Below are 25,441 nucleotides of genomic sequence, written 5' to 3' on the forward strand. Positions count from 1 at the left end.
CATTTTGCTTTCAAATGTTTGATTTAAAAAAGAAATTATACAGGGTACCTATTAGGAGCAACTTATCCACTGGAATCAAGTTTAAATGCCAACACTTGAGTGGTTTGAGATAATTACCTCCTTTCAAGTTGAAGAACTTCCATACTGCTATTTTAATGCGACGTTTTTACCTGAAATAGGAGGTTGCCGAGTCCATACAAACATTACACGTAGATGTTGAAAAAAAAGATAATAAATTCATTTAGTGGTCTCTAATTTGAAGAAGTCATGATGGGCCACCGTTCTAGATATCATTATGGAAAGTCATCAATGCCATTCGTCTCATATCGCCATTAGAGGCTGTTTCCTGCTTCCGCAGCTTTAACATCCTCCTCCGAGCTCATAATCTGTACCTTAATCGCGCCAGTCTTGGGGTTGGCAGCCGTCTCAAATGCCTTGAGAGCATCCTCGATGGTATATCGGTGAGTGACCAGCTTGCGGAGATCAATAACGCCGTTCTGGACCAGGCGAATGGCGCGAGGCCAGGTGTTGGAGTAGCGGTACTGGTACTGCAGGTCGATCTCCTGGGTGCTCAGACGCATGAAGGGGATCGTCATCTCGTTCTTGCCCACACCGATCACAAAGACCTTACCGCCAAACTTCACACTCCAGATTGCCGAATTGACACTGCTCTCGACACCTGTGCACTCCAGGGCCAGCTTGGGGCGCAGCGCATCGGGACCGGAGCCCTTGCCATCGTTCAGAGCATTGATGATTCCATCTGCGCACTCCTCGGCGGACTTGCCAATCTCCACCTTATAGGTACGCACCTCAGGAGCCAGGCTCTTGGCAAAGGCCAATCGACCCTCGTCAATATCAGTGATGATGATAGGGCAGGCACCTGCCGCTCGTGCACTCAACAAACTGATCAGGCCGATCGGTCCTGCACCGGTAATGAGCAAGGCGTCACCGAGACGTAATCCACTACGCTCCACAGCAGCGAGAGTGACACTCAGTGGCTCCAGGAGGGCACCATTCTCGTAACTCATATCTCCAATCTTGTGGCACCAGATGGCGGGGTGGTTGACATATCGGCGCAGTAGACCGTCAACAGGGGGAGTAGACAGGAAGTCGACCTTCTCACATCCGTTATAGCGACCAGTCAGACATGGCTCACAGGCGTTGCAAATGATATTGGGCTCAATGGCAACACGGTCGCCGAGCTTGAGCGAGGTCACATCGGGTGCGATAGCGACGATTTGGCCGGCGGATTCGTGACCTAGAACATGGTCGCCAGTGACAATCATTGGGCCGATACAGCCTGCGTGCCAGAAGTGGACATCGGATCTGACGATAGAAGTATTTCAGTCAGTGGGTTATTCTTATGCTTCTCATGTCGCTCTTGTCTCTCTCTCTCTCTCATTCTCCTTGTTGTCACCCCCACTCGTAATTTTCCATGGCCATCTCTTTTCTCCTTGGCCGCCAAGATAATGTATCAAGTATCAACCACCAGAAGAATCAACTTACCCGCAAATTCCTGTACTGCGCACTTCAATGGTCACCTCACCGGGCTTCAAACCCTTTCCAGACTGCACATCTTCCACTTTGGGGGTAGTCTCGGCGATCCACAAGTCATGCTTGGGATTGGTGTACACACCGATGTTGGTCTTTGTGACAGTAGCGGACGACATGATTGAGGAGGATAAAGAAGGTGGATGGGGGGAGGAAAGAGTCAAAGTTGAGGAATGACACTGCTCTTTATTGTGTTACCTCCGACATGTTTCTTTTAAGGCCAGGTGATCAAGTTGGATTTGTCCCCCCACCTTTTCCCTTTTCCCTTTTCCCGTTTCTCCCCACGCGTCACAGCGTCCTTGAATGGAGTAAAAAAAGTGGAGAGAGTAGATTTAACCGCGGGGAGAACTTGCCCGACGATCAACTAAAGAAGGAATCTCTGTCCGCTTAATCCACTTTTACTACCATATAATGTATGTCGGCCCGAGCACTTGAGTAAAATCGGCTGTCGGTTAAAATCACATTTACTTAACGGATACCCCATTTTTACTCTTAGGTTATTTCTTTTTCTCTATTTCAAATGGGATCATACGGATGAATGTTTTACTGTTTCACGGGAGATTTCTTCTCCGTAGTAGTTCATGAATTGACAACTCCGTACATGTAACTCTTTAACCTTCTTCTTTGTCTAAATTTGGCAATTTTCCGGTGGGATTTTCCTTCAAATGTGTTCAATGTTTAAAGTCCATGAGAGCCGCGGTCTATTTAGAGATATATTGATGTAATACTAGCACTTGAGTAGTAGACATTGATCCTCAAATATATTGTTTTACATTTTAATATAGCTCTATTTTATCCTGTCAAGGTTGCATCAGTCAACTGGTCAAGTGATACTTCATTTTTCAACAAATTTAAAGAACTTTGATAGGGCATAACTTGAAGTAGTTATGATATTTGCGACTCGAGCAGTGTGGCTTCAAGTTGGAAGACACTGGCACTGAAATGTAACAACTTGAACCTTGGAACCAGTTGGTAGCAAATCCCACTACAGCCTAGATTCCCTTCTTCCATTCATTGCAACAATTCCAGCAGCTTCCCTGCCAGCCCTCCGGCCAAAGACAGCTCCAGAGGTCAATCCACTTCCACCCGGATAATTGTCGTGGAAAATGCCACCCAGCATCTCTCCAACACAGTATAGACCCGGAACTTCCTGGCCTGTCGTCTCAGAGATAACAGCTGCTGTCTCCGGATTCACAGCCAATCCACCAAAGGTAAAAGTGATACCCGATGTGACTCGCACAGCTAAGAAGGGTCCCTTATCAAGTGGTAGGGCCCAGTTGGATTTCGGAATTGTGAGTCCAACAGTGCCCAGCCCATCCTTTACAGCTGGATCCCATTTGGCACTTCCTTCCCTTGTAGAAGCATTATACTCTCGCAGACTATCCAAGAATCGTTGCTTATTCACCAATCCAGCACCCACACATGCATCTGCGAGCTCTTCGATTGTCGAGCCAGTCAGATGCTTGGTGACCTCTGGACGATACTCCTCAGCTCGCAACCAAGATGTGGTTCGCGCATCCCAAATCTGGAATGCAACTTGTCCAGGCTGTGCAAGGATACGTCGCCCGATCATCGCGTATGTGTAATTCCGCATATCAGACCCTTCATCCACAAATCGTTCCCCATCCCGATTCACCATGATTCCCAGAGGATATCCCGACTTCGTGAACTCGTTGGAAACTTCTCGGTCTCCAGCATTCGCGGGTGAGTCGGCATCCCACGCTACACTGTGACAGCCGGACCAGTTACCGACTGCCTTGGCAGAGACATCACGTTGCGCACTCAACAGCAAATCTCCGGTGTTATATGGTGTTCCACGGACACGTGCGGCATCCCATCCGGGGCCAAGATATTGAGCTCGCAGTTGAGCGTTCGCTTCAAACCCCCCCAGCAGCAAGAATGACCACAGCAGCATGGATGGTATGCTTTTGAGAAGAGCCAGAAGAAGAAGAACGAATGAGAGCTTCAACACCAGTCACTGCCCCAGTGACGGGATCAGTGAGAAGTTTCGTAGCTGGTGTATCAAAATAGACTGGAATTCCATGTTTCTTTGCAGCTGCGAGATGATCCTGAACTAGACCCTTGCCACCATCTTGAGTCTTTAATGCCAGGCCACCCCAAAACTTGATACGACCATCAACCTCGTAGGCTTGTCGATTGAATGAAAGCTGGAAGCGAATTCCATTCTGGGCGAGCCAGCCAATTGCAGACCGAGAGTCTTGAACCAGTATCTTTGACAGAGCTGGATCAGTGCGGCCACCTGTCATGCGTTTAAGATCATTCGTAAATTCCTGTTCGGAGTAGACGGGCATGTCAATGCGAGCTGCTTGCTCGGTCGTTGTGTTATTGACTATGGGCAACAGATCTGACAGCCCATTGTGCGCCGTGCGAAATGCTCCGGCAGTGAAGTAGGAATTGCCTCCAGCCCATGTCGAAGGGCATTTATCGATGACGATAACATTGGCACGAGGAGTGGTTTGTTTAGCTGATAGAGCCGCGCTGAAACCAGCATTCCCACTGCCGATCACGAGAATATCACAGCTAGATGGAGGGGGAGACATGTTGAGACTTCTGGTTTGTAGACGCTGTATATGCCGAGTGGAAGAGATCTCAGTAATAATGGCTAAAGTTTGAGTCTCGTTGAAGTATTTTATTTCATGAGGAATTGAAAATTCATCGAACTTAAGTAGCTTAATAGTTGAAGAGCTCCAAACCCGTCGGACAGTCATTCTCCGTTATGGACCCCCGAGTGTATCCACCCTCCCCGCAGACGGGGCATCGTGTCCCGCGGAACATGTCCAGATGTCAAGAATCAAGATCGATTCATACATGACATGATTCCTAGAATATAGAATTGAGTTAGGAGAAACAATCAGCAGCTACAACCTGTCACTGAATGCGAGTGATGTGAGACTGGAGAATTTTCACTTTTACTATGACGTCCAAGATCGGTGCACGTCGACCGAGCAGCAAGCAGTGTACACCAATGACAGATTTGAATAAGAATTCAATGGATATTCTCTAGTTCATCAATTTAAGTCACAATTGATGCCAAAAGGTGAGGGAATGACTCGGAAGATTCCTTTAATATTCACATTGATATCTAGGTGATTCTAAATTAAATGTACAAAACCCCCAATTTCCAATACCTTCCACAGTAACGAATCCTGCAAATCTAGGAAGACTTATGAAAATCATGCCAGATGTATCCTTCTATCCTCAAATATCAATATGGGAGCTTGAACTGTTAGAGCGGCACATACGTCCGCTGTACGAAACAGTCCAGTCCTCGGAACCCACAGCAGTCAAACCATAGAAGAGATGGTTAGGATCATACTTCTGCTTGATGCTGCGGAGAGTCTGGTAGTTCTTTCCATAGAAAGCATATTGCCAGTTAGGCTGCTGGAAGTCACACTGTAGAGCACTTCGTCAGTATTTCTTGGTTCAATTTTGAGGTCAAAAGTACAGGAGAACAAATCTCAATAACATACCTCATTCAGATAGGCACCAGAATTAGGTCCCAACCTACTAACAGCAGGAACCAGCTTATTGGTCATCAGGTCTCGCTTCTCTTGCATCTTCTTTGGCTCATCGTACTCCCAAGCGGTGGACATGAGTGTGTGGGCAATTGCAGTGCGCCAAGCTGGGTTCACAGCGTTATAAACATCTCCGGTTACTTCCTTTGAGACGTTGACAGCAACGGTAGTGAAGGTTGCGTCCTCGGCCAGGACAGTACGAATGGAGTTTGTCAGCTCATGGAGACCATTAGAGCTCTCGACAACTGTCCGCGGAAGAAGCCAGCTACCGTATTGCGCAACACCAACTTCGACGACGGGGACCTGAGTATTGAACTGATCAAGGTAAGAGTCAAACTCCTCAGTCTGGTAGGTATAATTGATACCCAGGCGAGTAAACTCCTTCAGGACGGGCTCAATAAGGCTCTCGAGCTTCGCCAGGGGGACACCGGGTCCAGTCATAGGCTCGATAGCGAAAGAGGCATTGGTGAGGAAGCACAGACTCATCACTCCTTCATCCACAATGTAAGGCAGACGAGAGTTGTAGAATTCCACAGCCTTGAAGAAAGTCTCGTCCGAGATACCGGTAGTTGTGAAGGTCAGGTTCAGGCCAGACACCTTGCTATCTTCGTGAGCCTTAGAAGTCATAGACCAGACAACACCGTAAGTACCACCACCTCCACCAGCGAGTGCCCAGTAGAGATCGGTGTTTTCCTCACGGTTGGCAGTGAGGAAGTTTCCATTTCCATCGATAACTTCCCACTCGAGGACTTGATCCGCACCAAGACCGTATCTTGAGTTGAGAGCGGAGTGACCTCCTCCCTGGCTATATCCACCGGCCATACCGACAGTGGGACATTCCCCGCTTACCATCCGAAGACCGCGCTCGTGGGCCGCTTCATACGCCTCGATTCCTTGGATACCAGCTCCAAGCTTAGCTGCCTTTCCAGTATAGTGCTTGTCACTCCAGTCCTTGAACTCAATGTCCTTCAAGTGGTGAGTCCAGACCGAGATAGCACCTGCACCGGTGGATTTGCCATTGTAACTAGGTGCATGTTAGTTATGATTGCTGGGTCCGGTTTGGGAGATGGAATAGTAATCATACTCATGACCGGTGTTGCGGATAATGAACCGAATGTTGTGCTCGGTTGCAAACTTCAAGGTCTTGGCCACATGAGTGGGAGTAGAGACATTGACAGCATATCGAACAAAGTTACCAAGGGTGCATGGCTTCGAGATAGGGTGGTAAGGGTCGCAGGTTCCATTGGTAAAGAGCGGAGCCATAAATGAGGAGGAGGATTTGTAGCTGGTGACTCTGTCAATACTCAAGTTCTTTCTGAAATGCGTGATGTTCATTTTCAAGTCACTTACTGTTCCTCTGGCATATCCCATCCCTCTCTCAAGTCCTCACATGTTTCTTTGTTATAGTTAGGTGTGTGACAAGGAGTTGCGAGAGGCACTGTAGCCACGAGGCGACCGTCGACAGATTGATTGAAAGCATTCCAGACTGAAACTGAAGGCCAGCAATCATCTGTGGGGAAACATCGGCATTCATTAGATGAGCTCTCCGATCCATGAACCGGAGATGCAATGGCAACCAGGCCAAGCAGAGCTCCGACCTTGAGAGTATTCAACGACAACATTGAGGGTTACAGTCCTTCAGGTTGACCAGTCTCTTTCTCTCTCGTACATAAAGTTTGACAGGGGTTAAGTGGCAAGAATTGCTTTTTTCTTTTTCTTGTTTCAATTTATTTCCTATGAAATAGTGCATTTTGCTAGGAACTTTGGAAATGGGCAGTTATTCCGAGGTGGTCCGTTATAATCTAGCTAATGCAGGCGACGTAGTCCAAGTGGAACCCCCTTGAGTTGCCCCGACTCTAGTTTCATTAATGATATGATGATCGGCCTGTGGAGTTGATCTTTAGGAATCTTCGACTCCATCGCGGAAAGGTCATAGCGCAGCCGCAACGCGGGATGAGTGGAGAGCACGGAGTACTCCGTCAACGGTTCGCACACGACAATGATTTTGTTAGAACCTTTTTTCTTTGTCTCTATTGAATCTAATGTTCAAACCTAAGATCTGATCAATAGTTTCTCTGATTTAATCCCATCCGCGATATAGGGAAGTAGAAAAAAAAACTCAACATTCCAGAATAACGCTAGGAACGCATCCAGCCCCCAAGAATTGGTGCCTAGCTCGAATCTGCTCGATCAACAAGTGGCTCACTTGATCGGGGATAGCCCTACAAAGGATTGTTTTTTTTTCAAATCGGTTCACGCAATTGTTCTCTTAAGGTTTTTTAGATTTTTCTCTCGGGGGCCAAAGCCCTTTAGGTGAAAGCATACATCTGAACTTGAACAACAGGTGTTATAGGGGGTAGTTTTGCTGCATCAGACACCTGGACAAACCACCGTTCGCACCTGAGCACCATTTTTGAAGCTTGCATGTTTGCCACTGTAATGTGATTTGGAGGTGCATGTATGCATGGGTCCACAAGTTGAAAAGATTTCAAAATTGAATGTTTGATCCATTAAGCGGACATATGGAGCACTTGAGTACACTTGAGTACAAACACAAATAATTTATGTACATCTATTGGACCTCGGGGTTCTCCCATATTCTGATTTAAGCCGATTCGGCTTTAAGGAGCTGGAGTTTGACCCATACGTGGTCTTTGGATGTACGATGACCAACTGCATACGGAGTACACGGTTTTGATAATTTGCAGTATGAACCTTGTTAAAGAACTCAAGAATCCTCTTCGTTAGAAAAGTGGAAATGTCGACACTAGTTATACTAATTTAGTAGTAAAGTAGAAATTACGTACGAACATTTGAATGTATGGCTATTTATTTGAGATTCCGCCCCCATTTGAGAGTTCCAGGCTCTGAATTTGGACAAAAGTACCCTTGGCAGCACTTGAGGAATTAAACATTCATCCCTCATAGATCTACAGACAGGATACTATGTTTGTATCAGACAATTGGATTCACATCCATGTTTGGAGGGATCCCCTTAATTCCCTTAAGCTCACCCATACTGATGAAACTGATATAAACTAGAAGAATTATTATATTTAAATTCAATCTTGAGAAATAGATTAAGGTGCATAAGGGACATTGCGGAGATGGATATTATGATTTCTATTCGATCCCTACTATGCACATCAATGTGTTGATCATCTTGATACTAGTATATTCTCGGAGATCAATACGGAGTAGTACGGAGTACAGTGGAGTATCACGGAATATCACGGAGTCTCCAGAATATTATGAAAAGGGGAAGTGCTGAAATAAAATAATCTGTATTTCAAGGTGAAACATTTGAAACCATTTAAAAGAATCATAATCTATTTTCCGGATCTTTGACCAATTTGCGTATGTTCGGGGCTGAATCCCCCACTTAGTCCATCTCTTAGCAAACCATATACGGTGAATGTGGGTCAACGTTGATGTACATTATAGTACATTAGTCCTAGTCCAATCCGAAATCTGCCGCAGAGAGACTCGCAATTTGAAAGGATTCAGAGCCCTGAACGCAAATGGCGCATTGACATCAATGATCATCTCATATAGTATTTTCTAGATCGCCAATTTAGGTTTAGGATCTCTCCATCTTAACAACATTTGAATGCAGATAATCTACATCTCGACGCCACGGGGCGTCCTAAGAACAGTCGAGACATTAACATAAAATCAACGACACTCGGTTTCGTCTGGTTCAAGTTTGGTTTTTCATTCTCTGCTGTCATAATGACCAACAAAACTGGGGTAGTTGCTCCACCACCTGGAGTGACGGCCGATTTTGATTATTCTCATCCTTGGAGATTCAAAACTGATTTGATCATTGTTGGAGTTGGTTTGTCTTTAAGCACTTTTTTTTTGGCGATGCGAGTTTGGACTCGAGCGCGAATTTTATCAAAATTTGGATGGGACGATGGTATGCCGAATCCTACTCCCTGAGACTTGAGGTGAAAATGGCTGACTTTTTCTCCAGTATCAATAATTGCAGCTTGGGTAGGGAACCAATACCAAGAACAACTTGAACTGACCATAAAGATTGCTAATAAATGGAACTACAGGCTTTCTCCATTGCAACACAAGCCGTATGTCTATGTAAGTAGATCAAAATCTATTTCATTCCCAAAATTCAATCGCTAACCTTCTCCAGGTGGCTATACTTATGGCGGAGCTGGAATTCATCTATGGAATGTGACGGTACCAATGTTCAACTACTTCCAAAAGGTAATTGAAAAGATGAACTACTATCCCAAGTCCAAAATCTGAATCATTCTAACTTGACTTTGAAAGATTATTCTTGTTGCAGCTGTGATCTACATCCCTTCCCTCGCTTTCGCTAAGGTCGGCCTTATTATTCTTTATCATCGTATAATGAACCGACAACCCGGCTATGTCTTGACTCTCCATATCATCTCAGCGATCATATGCGGTTATAGTATAGCCCTCATGTTTGCTTTGGTCTTTGCATGCACACCAATCAAAAAGGGATGGGACTCGTCAATCACAACAGGACATTGTGTTAATCGCAGCGCCTTATATATTGCAACTGCTGCCTTTAATATTGCATCAGACTTGGCCCTTATTGTTGTTCCAATCCCTCTGGTCATGGGCCTACAGATGCCTCGAATCCAGAAGTGGGGACTTCTTGCTATGTTCATGGTTGGTTGCGCGTAAGTACTCTCTCATTAATCTTGGACTTTTTCATACCATTCACCTATCGACTTTCTCTGATATGTCTCTTCAGTACGTTCATCACCAGTATTCTGCGTCTGCAAACCCTGATCCCATACCTCACTGCCACCGATGTTACATACGAAATTGCTCCGCCGCAAATGTGGATGTAAGGCCCCTCATAAGCCCCCTCTGGATCACCATTAAGCTCACACAAGACTTCTTCACGTCTAGTTATATCGAAGCAAACTTAATCATTATTTGCCCATGTCTGCCATTCCTCCGTCAATTCCTGCGACGCTACTCCCCTGCTTGGATCGGCGAGGCTACCAGCTCCGGTCGACGATATTACAAAGATTACAGTACGGGTGGTAGTGCTTCACGCAATCGCCGGAAGCCAGGTCTCACTCTCCTCCAAGATGAAATCGCTCTCGCCGAAAGAGCTGAAAGTGCCCACAGCCAGTCCCATATTATCAAAGAGGTTCAGTGGCAAGTGACTGAAGAACGACTAGGCCCGCAAATAGAGCCAGAGTCTAGCATTGAACTATCTCACGGGGCTTAACACCAGATTTCTGGAAAGTGAAAGGTTCTTGTGAATATATCAAAAAATTACATCTTCTCAGAATACCCAGGTGCCGACTGAGAGTCGGATACAATACTAGATTTAATCAATGAAAATATGACAAAAGTGCACATGCAAAATGATGTGGGCTGCGGCTAATTCGCCTGCATCTTTAGAATATTGAAGCTGATGTTACTAGTTATTCTCAACTTGGAATTGAAATTCAAGTCTTCATTTGGGTGATCTGAAAGGACATCTGGAGGCAGCACCGCTCTCTGTACCGCCATGCTCTCTTCGATATGTCTTCCAAAGCCAATTCAATTTATTCCGCAGATTGAACTGAGTCAATTGACTATTGCAAAGACGGCACCGTGAACTTGAACAAATTCTCAGGGTCAAAGAACGATTTCAAGTTACGCAACTCCCCAGCCGAGTCACCGTAAACCTTCTTTACCCAGTCATCTGCCGATTTAGAACGGGCAGAGCTATAGATAGACACAAAAGCCGTAGGTATTAGAACGCCAGAACTTAATGCAGCCTTCTCCAACTCCGCTGAGAATCTCTCTGCCCAAGCCTCTGATTCGGCTTGCTTCTCTGGAGAAACTGCATAACCGAGAATTTCAAGCATGAAATGAGGTTCGCGGGGGTTGAATAATGACTCGTGCGCCTGTGGTGCGGCAGATGGGCCGCGGACCTGGTGAAGAGAGAACATCGCGCCTGGGTCTGCAGGTATAATAGCTAGGTTGGAGCCAATTGCTTCAGCAATTTCAGGTGTGACACTGGATACATTGTATGTCCAGGAAGAACCATATACAATCCTAGGGACATTGGCACCGGCGCCGGAGATCCATTCTGGAATGCTAGTTTGTTTGACCATATTCATTTTCGCAGGGCCCAGGGATGCGATTTTTTGGCTCCACATCTGACCAGTTTCAACTTCAGCTTCAGTGCCACTCCAGGCAAAGAGGATGGCAAAGGCAAGGCCACGAGGAGAGTTAAAGCAGACACGTTGGAGGGTAAGTTGTGGGAGGATAGTCTCTGTTTTGAGAAGCTCGTTATAAGCAGTGTTCACTTCAGTGTAAGATTTTCTTATGTCGCTACTATCATAGATAATCGGCCCTGCAAGAAGCTAGTATATCAGAATTCATGGTTAGTAGATATTGACTAGACTTTAGTATTCAAAAAAAGTAATAAAAGCAGGATAAATCTCACCGAAGGGGCAGGGTAGACCTTGATAGTCACATCAACAATGACCCCAAAAACTCCACCAGCCCCACGAATACCTTTCAAGAGACGATCATCAGCTTCCAGCTTAACGAAGTTCCCGTTGGGATCCACGAGAGTAACGCTAAGAATCTGGTCAACTCCCAGCCCCCATGTGGAGGAGAAGGGGCCGTAACCGCCATAAGAGGCCCAGCCATAATATCCGACATGTGGAATAGTTCCAGTTGCTGTTGCCAAACCCTGACTCCAGAGTTTATCGATCACATCGCCTTGGAGAATTCCACCCCCTACTGTCGCTGACTTCCGATCGCTCGCGACAGTGACCGAGTTCAAGGCTCTCAAGTCGATCAGTAGTGCATCTTGCACTAGAGCGAGCCCTTCTAAGTTATGGCCGCCCGACCGGATAGAGAATGGAATGGCGTTAGATTTGACAAATTTGATTAGAACTGTGACATCTTCGTTTGACTGAGGCTGAACAATTGCGAGCGGTTGATCGGGGCGCGAGCCATTCCAAACCTCGCGTGTAGTAGCAAACTCTGGGGATGAGGGAGGAATAAACTTGATGGTGGAACTTGGATGATCCTGCAAGAAAGTTTCCACTGTGGCTAGATGATTAGTAGCCATCGTGGATTAAGTACAGCGGCACGGTATTATGTATGGGACCTCGGGAACGATGATGGTTTCTGAGAAGCTGAAGTAACTTGATATCTCGGTTGTTTGAACTAGTACACAGGTAGTAGTAGAACCGATGGGTTAAAATCATGGGACTCAGGCTCACTTAAATAGCACGGCACTGGGAACAGATATGAAAGAACGAATGACTCAAGTGCTCGGAGCTCTACAGGGACTCGGATGTAGAGAACCTTGGAATACCCCCGGGGCCGTACTACATACTAGTAGTACTTGAGTACTCAGTACCTACTATAAGAATGGGGGCCGAAGGCAAAGAGAATAGTATTTGACCACTGACAGATGTCGGCAAAGAATGCCCAACTTGAAGTGATACTTTGCCCTCTCCGCACTTCTCGCACTCATACCCGATTCAAGTTAATAAACGAGCGTTCAATTTGCTCCGATGATGTACCAGGTAGGATATACTGTGATGAATTTGACAGAATTATACATCGTGGTGTATGAACCGCCTGAGAGAATTAGAGCATTAAATTCCAAGTCTGCGGATGAAATCCATGTTAGTATGATACCGCGAGAATCAATCTATCAAGAGATATGTGATTTCTTTTTGTTTTTCTGCTCCTTTCGGATTCTTGATTATGTACTAGACTGGTATCTTAACGAGTATTGAAATCCCGTCATTCTATAAGATACAAAAATAGCCCTATCACTCCGACCCTGGCATAGGGACAGGCCCGCCTGGGGAATCAGGGAATCGGGCAGTGAGTACTTCTACACCATCTTCAGTTACAAGCAAAGTATGCTCGAACTGAGCCGATAAAGATCCATCGGCAGTGGTGCTGGTCCAATCATCAGGCCATGTACGGTCCCGGTGAGTACCAATGTTGATCATAGGCTCAATTGTAAAGCACATGCCAGGTTTGGCAGTTCCCACAGCCTTGTTTTTAGCGTAGTGAGGAACATTGGGTGCACAGTGGAAGAGCTGGTTGATGCCGTGCCCGCAGTAAGTTTTGACAACACTGCAGTCCCGGGATTTGGCGTGCTTCTCAATCACATTTCCAGGATCCCGGAATAGCATCCCCGGCTTGACCAGCTCGATCGACTTATCCAGACATTCTCGCGCAGTCTCCACCACCCGCACAGCATCCTGATTTGCGCGAGCCTTGTCTCCCACGTAGTAAGTTTCGTTAATATCACCGTGGAATCCTTGGTGGTATAATGTGACATCGATATTGACAATGTCTCCCTCCTCTAGAGGGCGTTGATCCGGAATACCGTGACAGATGGTCTCGTTGACGGAAGTGCAGACTGACTTGGGAAAGTGCATGTAGTTGAGCGGCGAGGGGTACGACTATAGCTCCATTAATACCTTTTGCTCCCCTGTGTTCTCTTCGGCGAAAATTTGACTCGAGCCCAGCTTACCTCGCGCTCAATACAGGCTTTGTGAACCACCTCGTCAATGTAGTCCGTTGTCACACCAGGCTTAAGCTCCCGAGCGGCAATATCCAGAACCTCACGGGCGAGACGGCAGACTTTGCGCATTCCCTCTTGCTCCTCCTTATTCAAAATTTTGATGCTGTGTTGACCGAACAGCTTTTGCTCCGATCGGGGAATGCCATCGCGCGCGTAGTCGGGGTACGGAATTGACTTCGGGATGGTGCGTGTGGCCGAGAGGGGGTAAACGGGGCGCAGGGAGCCAGCGAAGTTGAATGAGGGGAAGGGATTGAAGTGGCCGGTGGCTGGATCAGGTTCAGAAACTACTTTCGGGGGAAAGAGATTGGAGAGGATATTACTCTTCTTGTGGATGCTCTTATGCTCGGCCTGATGGGTGTACTAGTCAGTATTGGGACTACTCGGACATCTGAGAGGACCCAAATAGCGAGGAAGATGCGCCATTTGGTCCGTGGAATCATGATTCTTACCCAACTTCGCTTAAAGCAGTCTTGCGAGCAAAAGAAGCTGTCGGTGCCCATCTTCAAGCAGGTGGGACATTGTAAGGTGCCTGCGTCGTTGGCGCAATCCACTCCAGTGCACTTCCGAGGTGCAACAGCGGCCATGATGTTCGTCAAAGGTCAATAAAAAGATTTTAGAGAAATATGAGGCTGCGACCTTCGAAGTCTTCTACCATCAGCAGAAAATCCTCAAGTCTTGGAAGATCACACTAAACCCGATTGGGATACAGATGAAGATTTACCCCTCAGGCCACTAAGTCACATGATATATTACATAAGCGAGTTCATTGATGCCTTGCAAATCTGGAATCAACTGGTTTGTCAGCCAAATTAACGTGATAAACTAGGCCCAATTGGGACGTTTTTAACACGATTAAATCCGGGCTTCTGATTGGCCGAACCAGAATGGATCACATGATTAGCCACGTGATCTACGGGCGCAGCAGACGCTTATTCGTGTAAAATTAGTGTTAGGAGAGAATCAGACCTGTCGATACGTCCCATTGCGACCGCCTACTGCATTAGACCTTGTAGTCTGACATGGTTTTCGACATCAATGATCAGTGATCAGTGGCAGTCTCTCTCTCTACATAGATAATAACCTTGGAATTATAAGCTTGTTAAGCATGGTAGTCCTTTTACCTATACCTACCTCCAAGGCCCTATCTTCCTACCTACTTGTATGACACAGATATCTACATCCTTGTGAGAGTAAATGATATAGTGACTCGTAGAGTTCTCTGCTGCTTAACATTTGAAAACATTATCAATACAATTTCCAGTAACTTCCAAGTTTGGTCCGTTGAAACAAATGAAAGAATTTCTCAAGTGAAATGATCTCAATTTTGCGAAATTGATCCCCAATCTCTTCGAGCCCAAAAAAAGACAAACAAGCACATGTCCGCTGATCAGCCACACTGTGGCCCTCGGATGATAGCCCATTGCTCGACAACCTCATCAAAGTCCATGGGATAACCCTCATAATTAGAAAGTCGAAAGACAAACCGGAGGAGCCGGCGAGCAAGTCGATACTGGGGCCCTTCTGCAAGTTGTGCGTAGACTGGACCAGCCGCGTCCTCAAAGCACTTCTTCAGCTCACACGACTCAGGGCTGAGAGATTCGTCTCCAAGAAGATTCTCAGTGTCGTGCCACTCATCTTCGCCATTTTCGACTCAGTCCGGGTAGGATGCCCAGAGCCAGCGAGGGGGAGTACAGGACATCACAAGCGGTGCAAAAACGGCGCTGTCCCAGTCGAGAATACCTGTAATGCCAGATGGGTTGGTAATGTTAGGCTTGTCGGCCATGATATTCCGGAGAGCTAAGTCCAAGTGGCAGAGGCAATATCCATCCTCTCCCCAGACACTGGATTCATGCATCTCAGATGCGACAGTGAGTATGTTTTGCAAATAATTGATTTTTTCGATTCTTTCATTCCTAACAATTTCTCGATCGAGTTGAGGGGCTATGATTGCATATATTAGGTCGAAAGTAGATTGAGAGGCAGGCCCATCCTCATACGGGACGAGCTCTGGCACACGCGTACACCAATGCTCCTCTGGGTCTCTGAATCGGGAGACTTTGATTTCCTTCAACGAAATAGTTGGTCTACCTGCGACAACACTTCTGATGGAATGCAGACTAGCAAAAACCCCGCCAACTCTGGTAGCAATGGCGCATTTTGTCTGGTGTGGGAGATCATGGTACGTGAAATCCAAGGATTTGCCTGGGATACGGACCTGGAGCATGTAAGGTCGCTCTAGGACATTTCTTAGTGTTATATCAAACTTGATCACCTCCGGCACAGGGATTTGACCTTGCTGATGCAGTATGTTCAGCGGCCCCAAGTGACGTCCGAGGGACACAGGCCAGTGGCGTGGAACTCGTAAAATGAAGCGATGAGTCTTGCAGTCATCATTACCGGTCCATGTTATGGCCACGACTCGGTTGTATGACCCCCCTTTCATTCTCTCTACCGTGATCTGGCTATTGGGTGGAGCGAGCACTTCTTCACAGAGCTGGAACACTCGATCCTGGAATTTTTTGAACGACTCCTGCTCGAAGTATACAGTCGATGTATGAGAGTCGGTCCGTGTGCAGGATCCAGATGAGCCTGTCGAAGGGGATGTTGGAGACGACATGATTATTTGGGTCGATGTCGAGGTAAAAATGCCGGCAGGCTGTGATGGTTGAGGAGTTGATGAATATAAGTTATTCTCAAGGCGAGAACTTGAAGTGCTAGTATTCAACATTTTTCGTATAGCATGAGCCCATCTCATAAAAATGTTGTTTTCATGAGTATCGAGACGTAAATTTACAGGCTCGCGTTGTAGATCAACTAGTTCTCCCCCAGACCGGCATGTTAGAATAAGCTGAAGATTCATGAAGCTTTCATTATGTATAGGGGAGGATATTCATAATGGAAGAACATTTGAACTTGAATAATAAAAAAAGGAAATGACTGTGAGGGATCGATTTCTGTACCTGTTGGTTCTTGAAGCATCATTATGCACATGTGCGAGAGAAGCTTCAAACTTCAGAAGCCTCGTAAAAAATTAAATAAAATCGATAAGATATTTGATGAGTATCAAAAGAAGGAGAAAGTCAACTTTTAGTATGCTATCTATAGTATGGCTTTTATTCTATTCAAATGTTATGGAAAATTCAGTCGAAAAAATGAACATTCGAACTATTCCCAATGCTGTTCACATATTTTTCTCAATTAAGAGTCGGACATCCCTATCTTCGAATGGTAAATGAAGTGGGGGCCAGTGTCAACCAACTAACATTTGAACTTGAACCTTGGAAGATGAGTTACTAGTAGGCATTCAGCATGGATTTACAGACACATCCCTAGTTGACTTCTTTGACTTCTCTTGAGGGTTTCCAAGACTGACAGTCCCGCCGAACTGAGCAGTATACCATCATTATATCGAATGCAGGGAGTATGTTTTGAAGAGACACCATCATGGTGTAATATGCCAGCGACTATATGGTCTTTCATGGGCTTAATGAGTTTAATTCTTGCTAAGAATTTGAGGATAACTTCATGTTCGAGATAGAACTCGCTGCATACTCAGTTTAAGCCTCGAGTTCAAATCTTGCCACTTTCTACTGGTACTTTGCGGACAGAGAAGATGTTATCTGCAAGTACTCGACCATATTGTCCGGATATTGCCTTGGTCCTCAATCAAAATGAACGGAGTTAAGACTATTTGACACTACTAAGGTATTTTGATAGTATCAAGCACTTTAGCCCCACATCGTTCGGATCAATGGCATCATGATCCAGCTAGTCTCAGCTTGTCGAATCTCTCCGCATAATCAGTGTTCGAGACCCATTACTTCGGGGCTTCCAAGTAGATAACCTCCGGAAGTTCTTCTTCATCATCAATCACATGTCGTCACATGTGCATCTCCCGGGACAAGTCGGTCAGTGCGAGCTGCACGTCAAGTTATACCGAATGAGACCGATTCCAGCTCCAAATATGATTCACTCGAACCGCGGCTGATTGGACTCGCTCGAACGGGGAGAGCAGGAACTGCCGCCACTTTCGGGTGAGTTAGGGCGGGATCATCCCTGGAACTTTGTTTGAATTCATCATGATCCTTCATTTTGATTCTCAAGAACTCAACAAAACAAAACCTATATAACCAGCTCTTTCTCTCTGAATGAAAGATGTGACTCTCAAGTCCCATTTTATCCGATTTCGCTATGATAAGAACGCGGTGGACGGCGGCTCCCGAGCGGGATAAGAGGTCGGGGGATGCAGATTCCGGGGAACGGGCGATGTCGGCCGAGTGGAACTAGGGATGTTGCAGGTTTCCCGACGGGAAAGTCACTAGAAGAGGGTCCACAATTCACTAGAAGGTGAAAGATGTAGTGAAATTGGATATTCTGATTGGACAATAGAGGAAGATCTTCCTGATAGCCGGATACTTTGTCAGTAGTTAGTAGTAAGTAGTACTCATGTTAACATCTCGGGATTGGGAAGAGGAAACAGCCGCGGTTCGACGTGACGTCTTCTATCTCCGCCTTCGGTTGTATATAGTACGAGGCGAACCACCATTGGTTTCTTTCATTCATTTTTCTCGTCATTTCTTAAGAATCACATTGAATACATTGTGATAATTCTTTGAATGGTTCTCTATTGGTGTTGAAATATTGAAGCTTGCTACAATCGCATCTATACATAACTTTCTTCCCATCTACACATTTACACACCCGATCACAATGACTTCCGTCGAGACTCAACTCAAGGATGTGGCCATCCTTGGCAGCATTCCCAATGATGCCCGTAAGATCCTGACTAAGGAGGCCTGCGCTTTTCTGGCTATCCTGCACCGTACCTTCAACCCCACCCGCAAGGCCCTGCTGCAACGCCGTGTCGATCGCCAGGCCGAGATCGACAAGGGCCACCTGCCTGACTTCCTCCCCGAGACAAAACACATCCGTGAGAATGATGCATGGAAAGGTGCTCCTCCTGCCCCCGGTCTGGTCGACCGCCGTGTGGAGATCACCGGACCGACCGACCGGAAGATGGTGGTGAATGCGCTCAACTCTGATGTCTGGACCTATATGGCCGATTTTGAAGACTCAAGTGCCCCAACCTGGGACAACATGATCAATGGACAGGTTAACTTGTACGATGCCATCCGTCGTCAGGTCGACTTCAAGCAGGGCGGCAAGGAATACAAGCTCCGCACTGACCGTACCTTGCCTACCCTCATTGCTCGCGCTCGAGGCTGGCACCTGGATGAGAAGCACTTCACCATTAACGGTGAATCCATCTCAGGTAGTCTCTTCGATTTCGGTCTCTACTTTTTCCACAATGCCAAGGAGCTCGTCGCCCGTGGTGCCGGTCCTTACTTCTACCTGCCCAAGATGGAGTCTCACCTCGAGGCCCGTCTCTGGAACGATGTCTTCAACCTGGCTCAGGATTACGTTGGTTTGCCCCGTGGAACCATCCGTGGTACTGTGCTCATTGAGACCATTACTGCCGCCTTCGAGATGGATGAGATTATCTACGAGCTGCGCGATCACAGCTCCGGTCTGAACTGTGGCCGCTGGGATTACATCTTCTCCTTCATCAAGAAGTTCCGCCAGCACTCCAACTTTGTCCTTCCTGACCGTTCAGATGTCACAATGACTGTCCCCTTCATGGATTCATACGTTAAGCTGCTTATCAAGACCTGCCACCGCCGTGGTGTCCACGCCATGGGTGGTATGGCCGCACAAATTCCTGTGAAGAATGACCCCGTCGCCAACGACAAGGCTATGGAGAGCGTCCGTGCTGATAAGCTCCGTGAGGTGCGTGCTGGCCACGACGGCACATGGGTCGCTCACCCAGCGCTCGCTTCTATTGCCTCCGAAATCTTCAACAAGTACATGCCTACCCCCAACCAACTGTTCGTTCGTCGCGAAGAAGTCTCCATCACCGCCAACGACCTTCTCAACACCAATGTTCCGGGAAAGATCACCGAGGAAGGTATCCGCAAGAACCTGAATATTGGTCTTAGCTATATGGAAGGCTGGCTGCGTGGTGTCGGCTGTGTCCCTATCAACTTCCTCATGGAGGACGCCGCTACCGCTGAGGTGTCCCGTTCACAGCTGTGGCAGTGGGTGAAGCACAATGTCTCCACCGTTGAGGGCAAGCGTGTTGACAAGGCCTATTCTCTGCGTCTGCTGCAAGAGCAGGCCGATAGCCTTGCGGCGAGCGGTCCAAAGGGTAACAAGTACCAGCTTGCGGCGCGGTACTTTGCTGGCCAGGTGACTGGTGAGGATTATGCCGATTTCCTGACTACACTACTGTACAACGAGATCTCATCGCCTGGTTCCGCTGCTAAGCTGTGAGGGATGTTGTATATGGATTTATGATCATGAATACCCTTGAGTTTCCTGGATGTACATTTTTGGACCTTTTCTTGCATTTTTTTTGGTGAACCTTGGATTAGCATTATTTCTTTTTGAGAATCATCAAATATTGATTTCATATCTACCGTGACGCACCTCTAGTCAGTCTAGACTATTTCCCCCGTAGCCTAAATTATTGATACAAGTTGTCAAACCATCCAAGGTTGGAACCTTTGTTTCTAGCACTTGAGAGCTTGAGCGTTGCTAGGGTAGCCTGAGGTACAAGAATATTGCTAATATCATCTTGAATATAATCAATTTTGATTAATGCGCAAATATGTGAATGTGCAAATGCGTCAACTAAGTACCTGGGTATTGATGAATTATGTACTGTGCTCTCCAATTCCATCATCAACTGGTCCAACTTTCCAACTTTTAAACCAGGTTCCCACGAAGCTCCTGTTCCCGCTCAAGAGCCTCAAACAAGGACTTGAAGTTACCTGCTCCGAATCCAGAGAAATTGTGACGTTGAATAATCTCAATGAACACAGTAGGTCGATCCATCAAGTGCTGTAATAATCCATGTCAGTAAGTCCAGTATCCATGGTGGGCATATATGCGCACTGACCTTGGTAAAGAGCTGAAGTAAATAACCATTCTCATCGAAGTCAATCAAAATATCCAGACTACGAATGGTCTCAAAGTCCTCCTCCAACACCAGTCCCGACTTCTTGAGTCGAACCTGCATGTCCGTGTAATATGTTTCGGGGACCTTGATGAATTCGACTCCTCGTGCTTTCAGGTGTGTGATATCACGGATGATGTCATCGGTCAAGAGGGCGATATGCTGGACACCAGCTCCATTGTAGAAGTCCACATATTCTTCAATTTGTGACTGCTTTTTTCCTTTAGCCGGCTCGTTGATGGGCATTTTGACAACCTCATTCGGTGAAGACATAACGATACTCTTCAAGGCAGAGAACTCGCTGGTAGGGAGTTAGTCTTGCTATATCCTGCTTATTTGTGGAACAGGTGAATCCACTTACGTGCAGATTTGAGTGTCATCAACAGACCAGAAACGATGGAAGCCCAGTGCCTTCTCGTAGCTGGATAATTTTTAGCATGATTAATACCTCAAAATGAAGATTCTAAAAGAAGGAGGGACACCTACTATTCGCAAATCTTATCCATCTCATCCCAGTCCTGGTTTCCAACGCAATGATCAATCCGTTGAAGGTGTACTCCAGGCAGGAATTTGGAAACGGGATCCTCGCTATCCTCTTCAAGGCGATAACCAGGCAGGAAAGCACCATGATATTGGTTCCGTTCGATCAAAGTATGTGTTGTCTGGCCATAAGTCTGGATAGTCGCAACCTTGACATGGCCACCCTCATCCTCCAGAACCTTAGGTGCAGAGATAGACTTTGCACCATTTTTGACTGCAGCAAAGTAAACTGCATTCGCATCGTCGACTTCAAAAGAGACATCCTTTACAGCATCGCCGTGCTGTTCCAGATGGTGGTGAACTTCGCGAAGCTGGGCTTGTTCCTCAGGTTCAAAACGGTCAATCTGATCCAAGGAGCGAAGAGGAGAAGTCAGGATAAATGTGATATCGCCATTTCGGATCACATGAGAGCAGATATGACGGTGTCCAGTTTCGAGGCCACGGTAAGCAATCCGCTTAAAACCCATGCGGGTGATGTAGTAGCTTGCAGCTTGCTTTGCGTTACCAACATACCAGTGAACATGATCGTAACCACGATAGCTGGAGATAGAGGACGTGCTGTTTGCTGTGGAAGGAGGCGGGCTGTTTGAAATCGCCGAAGGTGCCATGGTGATTGATTCCAACGTTCTCACTGTTTGGATTTGACTTTTGGATGGTAAAAGTGTGGATGACAGAACTATGAAAGAAACGCCACGAAGTTTTTCATTTTATATGTATTACCCATAGTACCTCTACTAACCGCGTCGGAATTACTGCGGGTATCTGTAATTATCTCTTTGATCTTCGTCATTGGTATGGGAGCTATAACCCATAGAACAATGGCCTCGGCTGCAGCCGCTTCCTGAGTTTTCCTGAAATAGCCGGTAACAGCCGGGCCGAACTAGCTTGTGACGAATCTGACCTCATCTCGAATCTTCATTATTCCTTTGATATTTGAAAATAATTTCTGATCACTCTCAAGACTCGCCTTAGCTAGAATTCCTTTCATTTGCCACAATTTCCTGAGATCGTTTTCAGTTTGACAATACCACCTTTCTACCCGTGGACACACTATGATGGCATCAGCTACTATGGCCCGTCCGTCCTTGACATCCAACGATACGGCGGTTCTGCAAGCGTTATTCGATGCCGAGTCTTCACCCTCATCTGGAGTTACAATCGATCCACGTCTCCCTTCCTGGCCGGCCACTGTCCTTATCTCACACGACGATCTTGGGACGCTGAAGACTCTCGAGGTGGAGATAGTACGGGAGCTACAACCAGATAAGAACCCGAGCGTTGAAAGTGTACAAGACGCAGTACATAAACTTGATTCAATTGTGCAACGCTACCCCTCCTATCCATCTGCGTACACCAATCGTGCCCAAACGTTACGCATGCTGGTTGACCTTCAGTCCAACGAAATCAGCAACACCAATGCCAACGAGGGCTCATTAGATACTTTGTTCACACCCGAAGCTACAGATCTGGTAACTCGGATCTTTAATGATTTGAGTCAGGCAATCGATCTTGTCAAACCTATCTCCCCAGTCAATCCAGTGTCCCCAGTGCAGGCTCGACTCCTCGCAGACGCCTATACACATCGAGGATATATTGTTTTGAAAGCAGCCCGGATCAAGAAGAACCACAATAATGGAGACTCGGAGATCGACAACTTGAATGTGGGTCCACAGCGGCTGTGGGGATTTGAAGCCGATCAACTGGAGGAAATGGCCAGTCGGGACTTTTTCCTTGGGGGACAATACGGAAATAAGGTTGCACAACAACTTGCAGTGCAAACAAATCCATATGCTAAGATGTGTGGAGCGATTGTGAAAGAAGCATTGAGGAAGGAGATGACTGGATCATGATTCGACAAGATAAATGAGCTTTTTTAGAGCCAAATTTTTCCATTTATGGTCTGGCGGTGTAATAACGGCCAAGTCCAACGAATCTAATCTGTGATAAAGTAAAGACTGCATCCGAAACTGGCACATGAACCGTATTGTTTTCGGGCTCTAGAACCTCACCGTTGTGGCGGCGGCTAGTGACGTGATGCTTTGTGAAATACCGATAAGATTGGTGGCGAGGAGGCAGATTTAGATCGCCATACTTGACTTTTACCTTCATTCAGGTATTTGAATCAAAAATTTTGAACGATTTATAGGTAGTTTGGCCAGGAACTCGCTCATGATAGTATACCAAACATGAGTTAAGAAATCTGGCGTTACTTGTGCTATCTATTATCATTGTACGGGGTACAAGTCATGGTGCAGGACATGACCTGTAGCAGAGCGCGGATACTTGCGAGTGGTACCATGCATATCACGTGTGCCAGTTCAATGTTAAAATCTGTTTTCAGAAGTTTGATAAATGAAGGTCATAAATTCCGTCTCTATGAATGGCATAAAATTTTTCGAATGGTACAATGTAGCTTTTAACCACTGTAGTCGATGGTAACGGCCAGTCGCACAGGGCCTTCGGACAAGTTGCCACCAATGCCACCGACGTCAGTTTGGGCGGAGGTATAAGCGTTGTCAACAGTGCCGGCATTGGAGGTTATAGACGAGCAGGTCGAACCGAGAGCATCGCAGATCTTCATACCCTGAACGGTGAGACCGCCATCCTGAGCTTGAATAGCGGAGACATCAAAGCCAGACCAGTTGTTGTTGGTGGAAGAGCCAAAGTCGAATTCACCCCAGGTGGCGGCATAGGCACCGCCGCTAGTAGGGATAGTAGAGCCTGGAGCGGCCGCCCAGCCACCCTGGGAGTCGCCATCAAAGGCGTAGTATACGGTGGCACCAGCAGAGAGAGTGAAGGTCTTGCAGGCATTGCCGTAGTAACCGTCCATTTTGCCATCAGAGCCATACTTGTTCCAGATGACGACTGTCCAGTCATCCGTGTTGGAGCCCTGAAACTGAACGACGTATTCGTAGGAGCTGGCGTCAGAAGCAGATATCTCAATGATATTGCTGCCGTACGGATTGCCGACGTTGCCCTCGTATGAAGCACCGGAGCCGGAGCTGCTAGTACTGGAACCGAAGCCAGACGTGTCGTAGTTTCCACTGGAAGGAACGGACGTCCAAGAAGACGAAGAGGAACTGGTAGTAGAAGTGGCCTGGCGGCGAGCCATGCCCTCTGGGCGGGCCAATGTGCCTGTAGCGATAGCTACCAACAGCATAAGAGACTTGGAGAACTGCATATTTGAAAAGGATTGACTCGGCGAGGGCCGGAAATAAAGAAAGGTATAAAAGAATGACAAGAAACACTAATGGCTTCTTCAACCAAAAGGAGTGTGGTAGTAAGAGAGTGTGTAAGAAGAGAGTGTGTAAGAAGAGAGTGTGTAAGAAGAGAGCGTGGTTGACCAGAAAAGAAAAGACTCGAGGAAGAAGAGCTAGACGCCAGATATAAATACTCTGGACCCTTTCCCGCTTGAAAGGGTCTTCGTGCCCGCCGCCACGTTTGCCTTGGTATCCATTTGGGGGTCCACAGTGCCTGGTACCCCGCTGGATCGCCTATAGAATTCTATGCCATAACTTTTATCCCCAAAGCCTATATGATTGGGACAGCGGGGGAGCCCAATACTCGCATGGGTCTGGATGTTCCAGAAGGGCCTGTGTTCTGGGTCAACGCGCAGCGAACTGGATTCAGTGGGTCGTTAGCCAAGGATAAACTAAATATTTACGAACTGTGAAACTGTTGGCGTTGTGATCACAGAGTATTGGATCAGTCCTTGGTTAGGTATGAAGCGTTCAACAGCCGCCAGTATGATTTGTTCGTGTTATGACCTCCAGCGTCGATTATATCGACAAAACTTATGATTTTTGAACCGTTTTGACCAAATCAGGGGTATTTAAAGCCCTGCACGTCATGGTGGATACGATGGAAAAAGATTTCAGGGCGAAGAAGTAGACTGAATGGTGCATGTAGTGGGATATCTGGTAAATGGCTGAGGCTGGGCAGTGGACCTGGCTTGATCGGCAATAGTGGGACAACGGAGCCATGCCGAAGGATCCGGTTACGCGTTGGATCAGGTCTCGACATCACTGTAGTAATGCCAAGTTGAACTTGATAGGGTAGTGGCTGGTATAGTTCAGGGACCTAGACCACGTAAGACTTGGATGATCCCCTCAGAAGATGAAAATCAGCGCTTAGTCAACTCTTAGAGATGGAAAAATTGTGATCATTTGGTATAGAGCAATTCAGGGGCGTTATTAAGAAGATGAAAATCACTGAGCTGAGAGTTGATAACCATGG

The 25,441-nt window shown here is 46.7% G+C and overlaps 11 protein-coding genes across 11 annotated transcripts; 3 read left to right on the top strand and 8 right to left on the bottom strand.

The window, feature by feature from the left end:
* Positions 1–332: 332 nt before the first annotated feature.
* Positions 333–1,670, bottom strand: N7483_008210 (NAD(P)-dependent alcohol dehydrogenase; the record flags this gene model as incomplete). Its single annotated transcript, XM_057091637.1, has 2 exons — positions 333–1,326; positions 1,507–1,670. 2 exons carry the CDS (start codon positions 1,668–1,670, stop codon positions 333–335), a joined length of 1,158 nt encoding a protein of 385 aa, XP_056942811.1.
* An 866-nt stretch (positions 1,671–2,536) lies between these two features.
* N7483_008211 (uncharacterized protein) lies at positions 2,537–4,112 on the bottom strand (the record flags this gene model as incomplete). The annotated part of the gene is given in 2 exon segments (XM_057091638.1): positions 2,537–3,514; positions 3,531–4,112. 2 exon segments carry the CDS (start codon positions 4,110–4,112, stop codon positions 2,537–2,539), a joined length of 1,560 nt encoding a protein of 519 aa, XP_056942812.1.
* A 658-nt stretch (positions 4,113–4,770) lies between these two features.
* N7483_008212 (FAD-dependent oxidoreductase) lies at positions 4,771–6,709 on the bottom strand (the record flags this gene model as incomplete). The annotated part of the gene is made up of 4 exons (XM_057091639.1): positions 4,771–4,965; positions 5,043–6,111; positions 6,172–6,402; positions 6,438–6,709. 4 exons carry the CDS (start codon positions 6,707–6,709, stop codon positions 4,771–4,773), a joined length of 1,767 nt encoding a protein of 588 aa, XP_056942813.1.
* A 2,427-nt stretch (positions 6,710–9,136) lies between these two features.
* On the top strand, positions 9,137–10,320 carry N7483_008213 (uncharacterized protein; the record flags this gene model as incomplete). Its single annotated transcript, XM_057091640.1, has 5 exons — positions 9,137–9,182; positions 9,238–9,311; positions 9,378–9,757; positions 9,832–9,927; positions 9,993–10,320. 5 exons carry the CDS (start codon positions 9,137–9,139, stop codon positions 10,318–10,320), a joined length of 924 nt encoding a protein of 307 aa, XP_056942814.1.
* A 352-nt stretch (positions 10,321–10,672) lies between these two features.
* N7483_008214 (FAD-binding oxidoreductase) lies at positions 10,673–12,168 on the bottom strand (the record flags this gene model as incomplete). Its single annotated transcript, XM_057091641.1, has 2 exons — positions 10,673–11,449; positions 11,533–12,168. The coding sequence occupies 2 exons, from the start codon at positions 12,166–12,168 to the stop codon at positions 10,673–10,675; spliced, it is 1,413 nt and encodes a 470-aa protein (XP_056942815.1).
* A 715-nt stretch (positions 12,169–12,883) lies between these two features.
* N7483_008215 (methionine aminopeptidase MAP1) lies at positions 12,884–14,234 on the bottom strand (the record flags this gene model as incomplete). The annotated part of the gene is made up of 3 exons (XM_057091642.1): positions 12,884–13,528; positions 13,600–13,998; positions 14,100–14,234. The coding sequence occupies 3 exons, from the start codon at positions 14,232–14,234 to the stop codon at positions 12,884–12,886; spliced, it is 1,179 nt and encodes a 392-aa protein (XP_056942816.1).
* A 1,067-nt stretch (positions 14,235–15,301) lies between these two features.
* On the bottom strand, positions 15,302–16,267 carry N7483_008216 (aminoglycoside phosphotransferase family protein; the record flags this gene model as incomplete). Its single annotated transcript, XM_057091643.1, has 1 exon — positions 15,302–16,267. One exon carries the CDS (start codon positions 16,265–16,267, stop codon positions 15,302–15,304), a length of 966 nt encoding a protein of 321 aa, XP_056942817.1.
* A 2,093-nt stretch (positions 16,268–18,360) lies between these two features.
* On the top strand, positions 18,361–19,980 carry N7483_008217 (malate synthase; the record flags this gene model as incomplete). Its single annotated transcript, XM_057091644.1, has 1 exon — positions 18,361–19,980. The coding sequence occupies one exon, from the start codon at positions 18,361–18,363 to the stop codon at positions 19,978–19,980; it is 1,620 nt and encodes a 539-aa protein (XP_056942818.1).
* Positions 19,981–20,415: 435 nt separating this feature from the next.
* N7483_008218 (4-hydroxyphenylpyruvate dioxygenase family protein) lies at positions 20,416–21,813 on the bottom strand (the record flags this gene model as incomplete). The annotated part of the gene is made up of 4 exons (XM_057091645.1): positions 20,416–20,550; positions 20,609–20,966; positions 21,027–21,086; positions 21,152–21,813. 4 exons carry the CDS (start codon positions 21,811–21,813, stop codon positions 20,416–20,418), a joined length of 1,215 nt encoding a protein of 404 aa, XP_056942819.1.
* Positions 21,814–22,257: 444 nt separating this feature from the next.
* On the top strand, positions 22,258–23,055 carry hmgX (the record flags this gene model as incomplete). Its single annotated transcript, XM_057091646.1, has 1 exon — positions 22,258–23,055. The coding sequence occupies one exon, from the start codon at positions 22,258–22,260 to the stop codon at positions 23,053–23,055; it is 798 nt and encodes a 265-aa protein (XP_056942820.1).
* Positions 23,056–23,621: 566 nt separating this feature from the next.
* On the bottom strand, positions 23,622–24,386 carry N7483_008220 (uncharacterized protein; the record flags this gene model as incomplete). Its single annotated transcript, XM_057091647.1, has 1 exon — positions 23,622–24,386. One exon carries the CDS (start codon positions 24,384–24,386, stop codon positions 23,622–23,624), a length of 765 nt encoding a protein of 254 aa, XP_056942821.1.
* Positions 24,387–25,441: the final 1,055 nt, after the last annotated feature.

The sequence above is a fragment of the Penicillium malachiteum genome, assembly GCF_028827825.1.
Source record: "Penicillium malachiteum strain IBT 17515 chromosome Unknown utg000004l:1.0-4883003.0:1.0-4884900.0, whole genome shotgun sequence".
Classification (NCBI taxonomy): domain Eukaryota; kingdom Fungi; phylum Ascomycota; class Eurotiomycetes; order Eurotiales; family Aspergillaceae; genus Penicillium; species Penicillium malachiteum.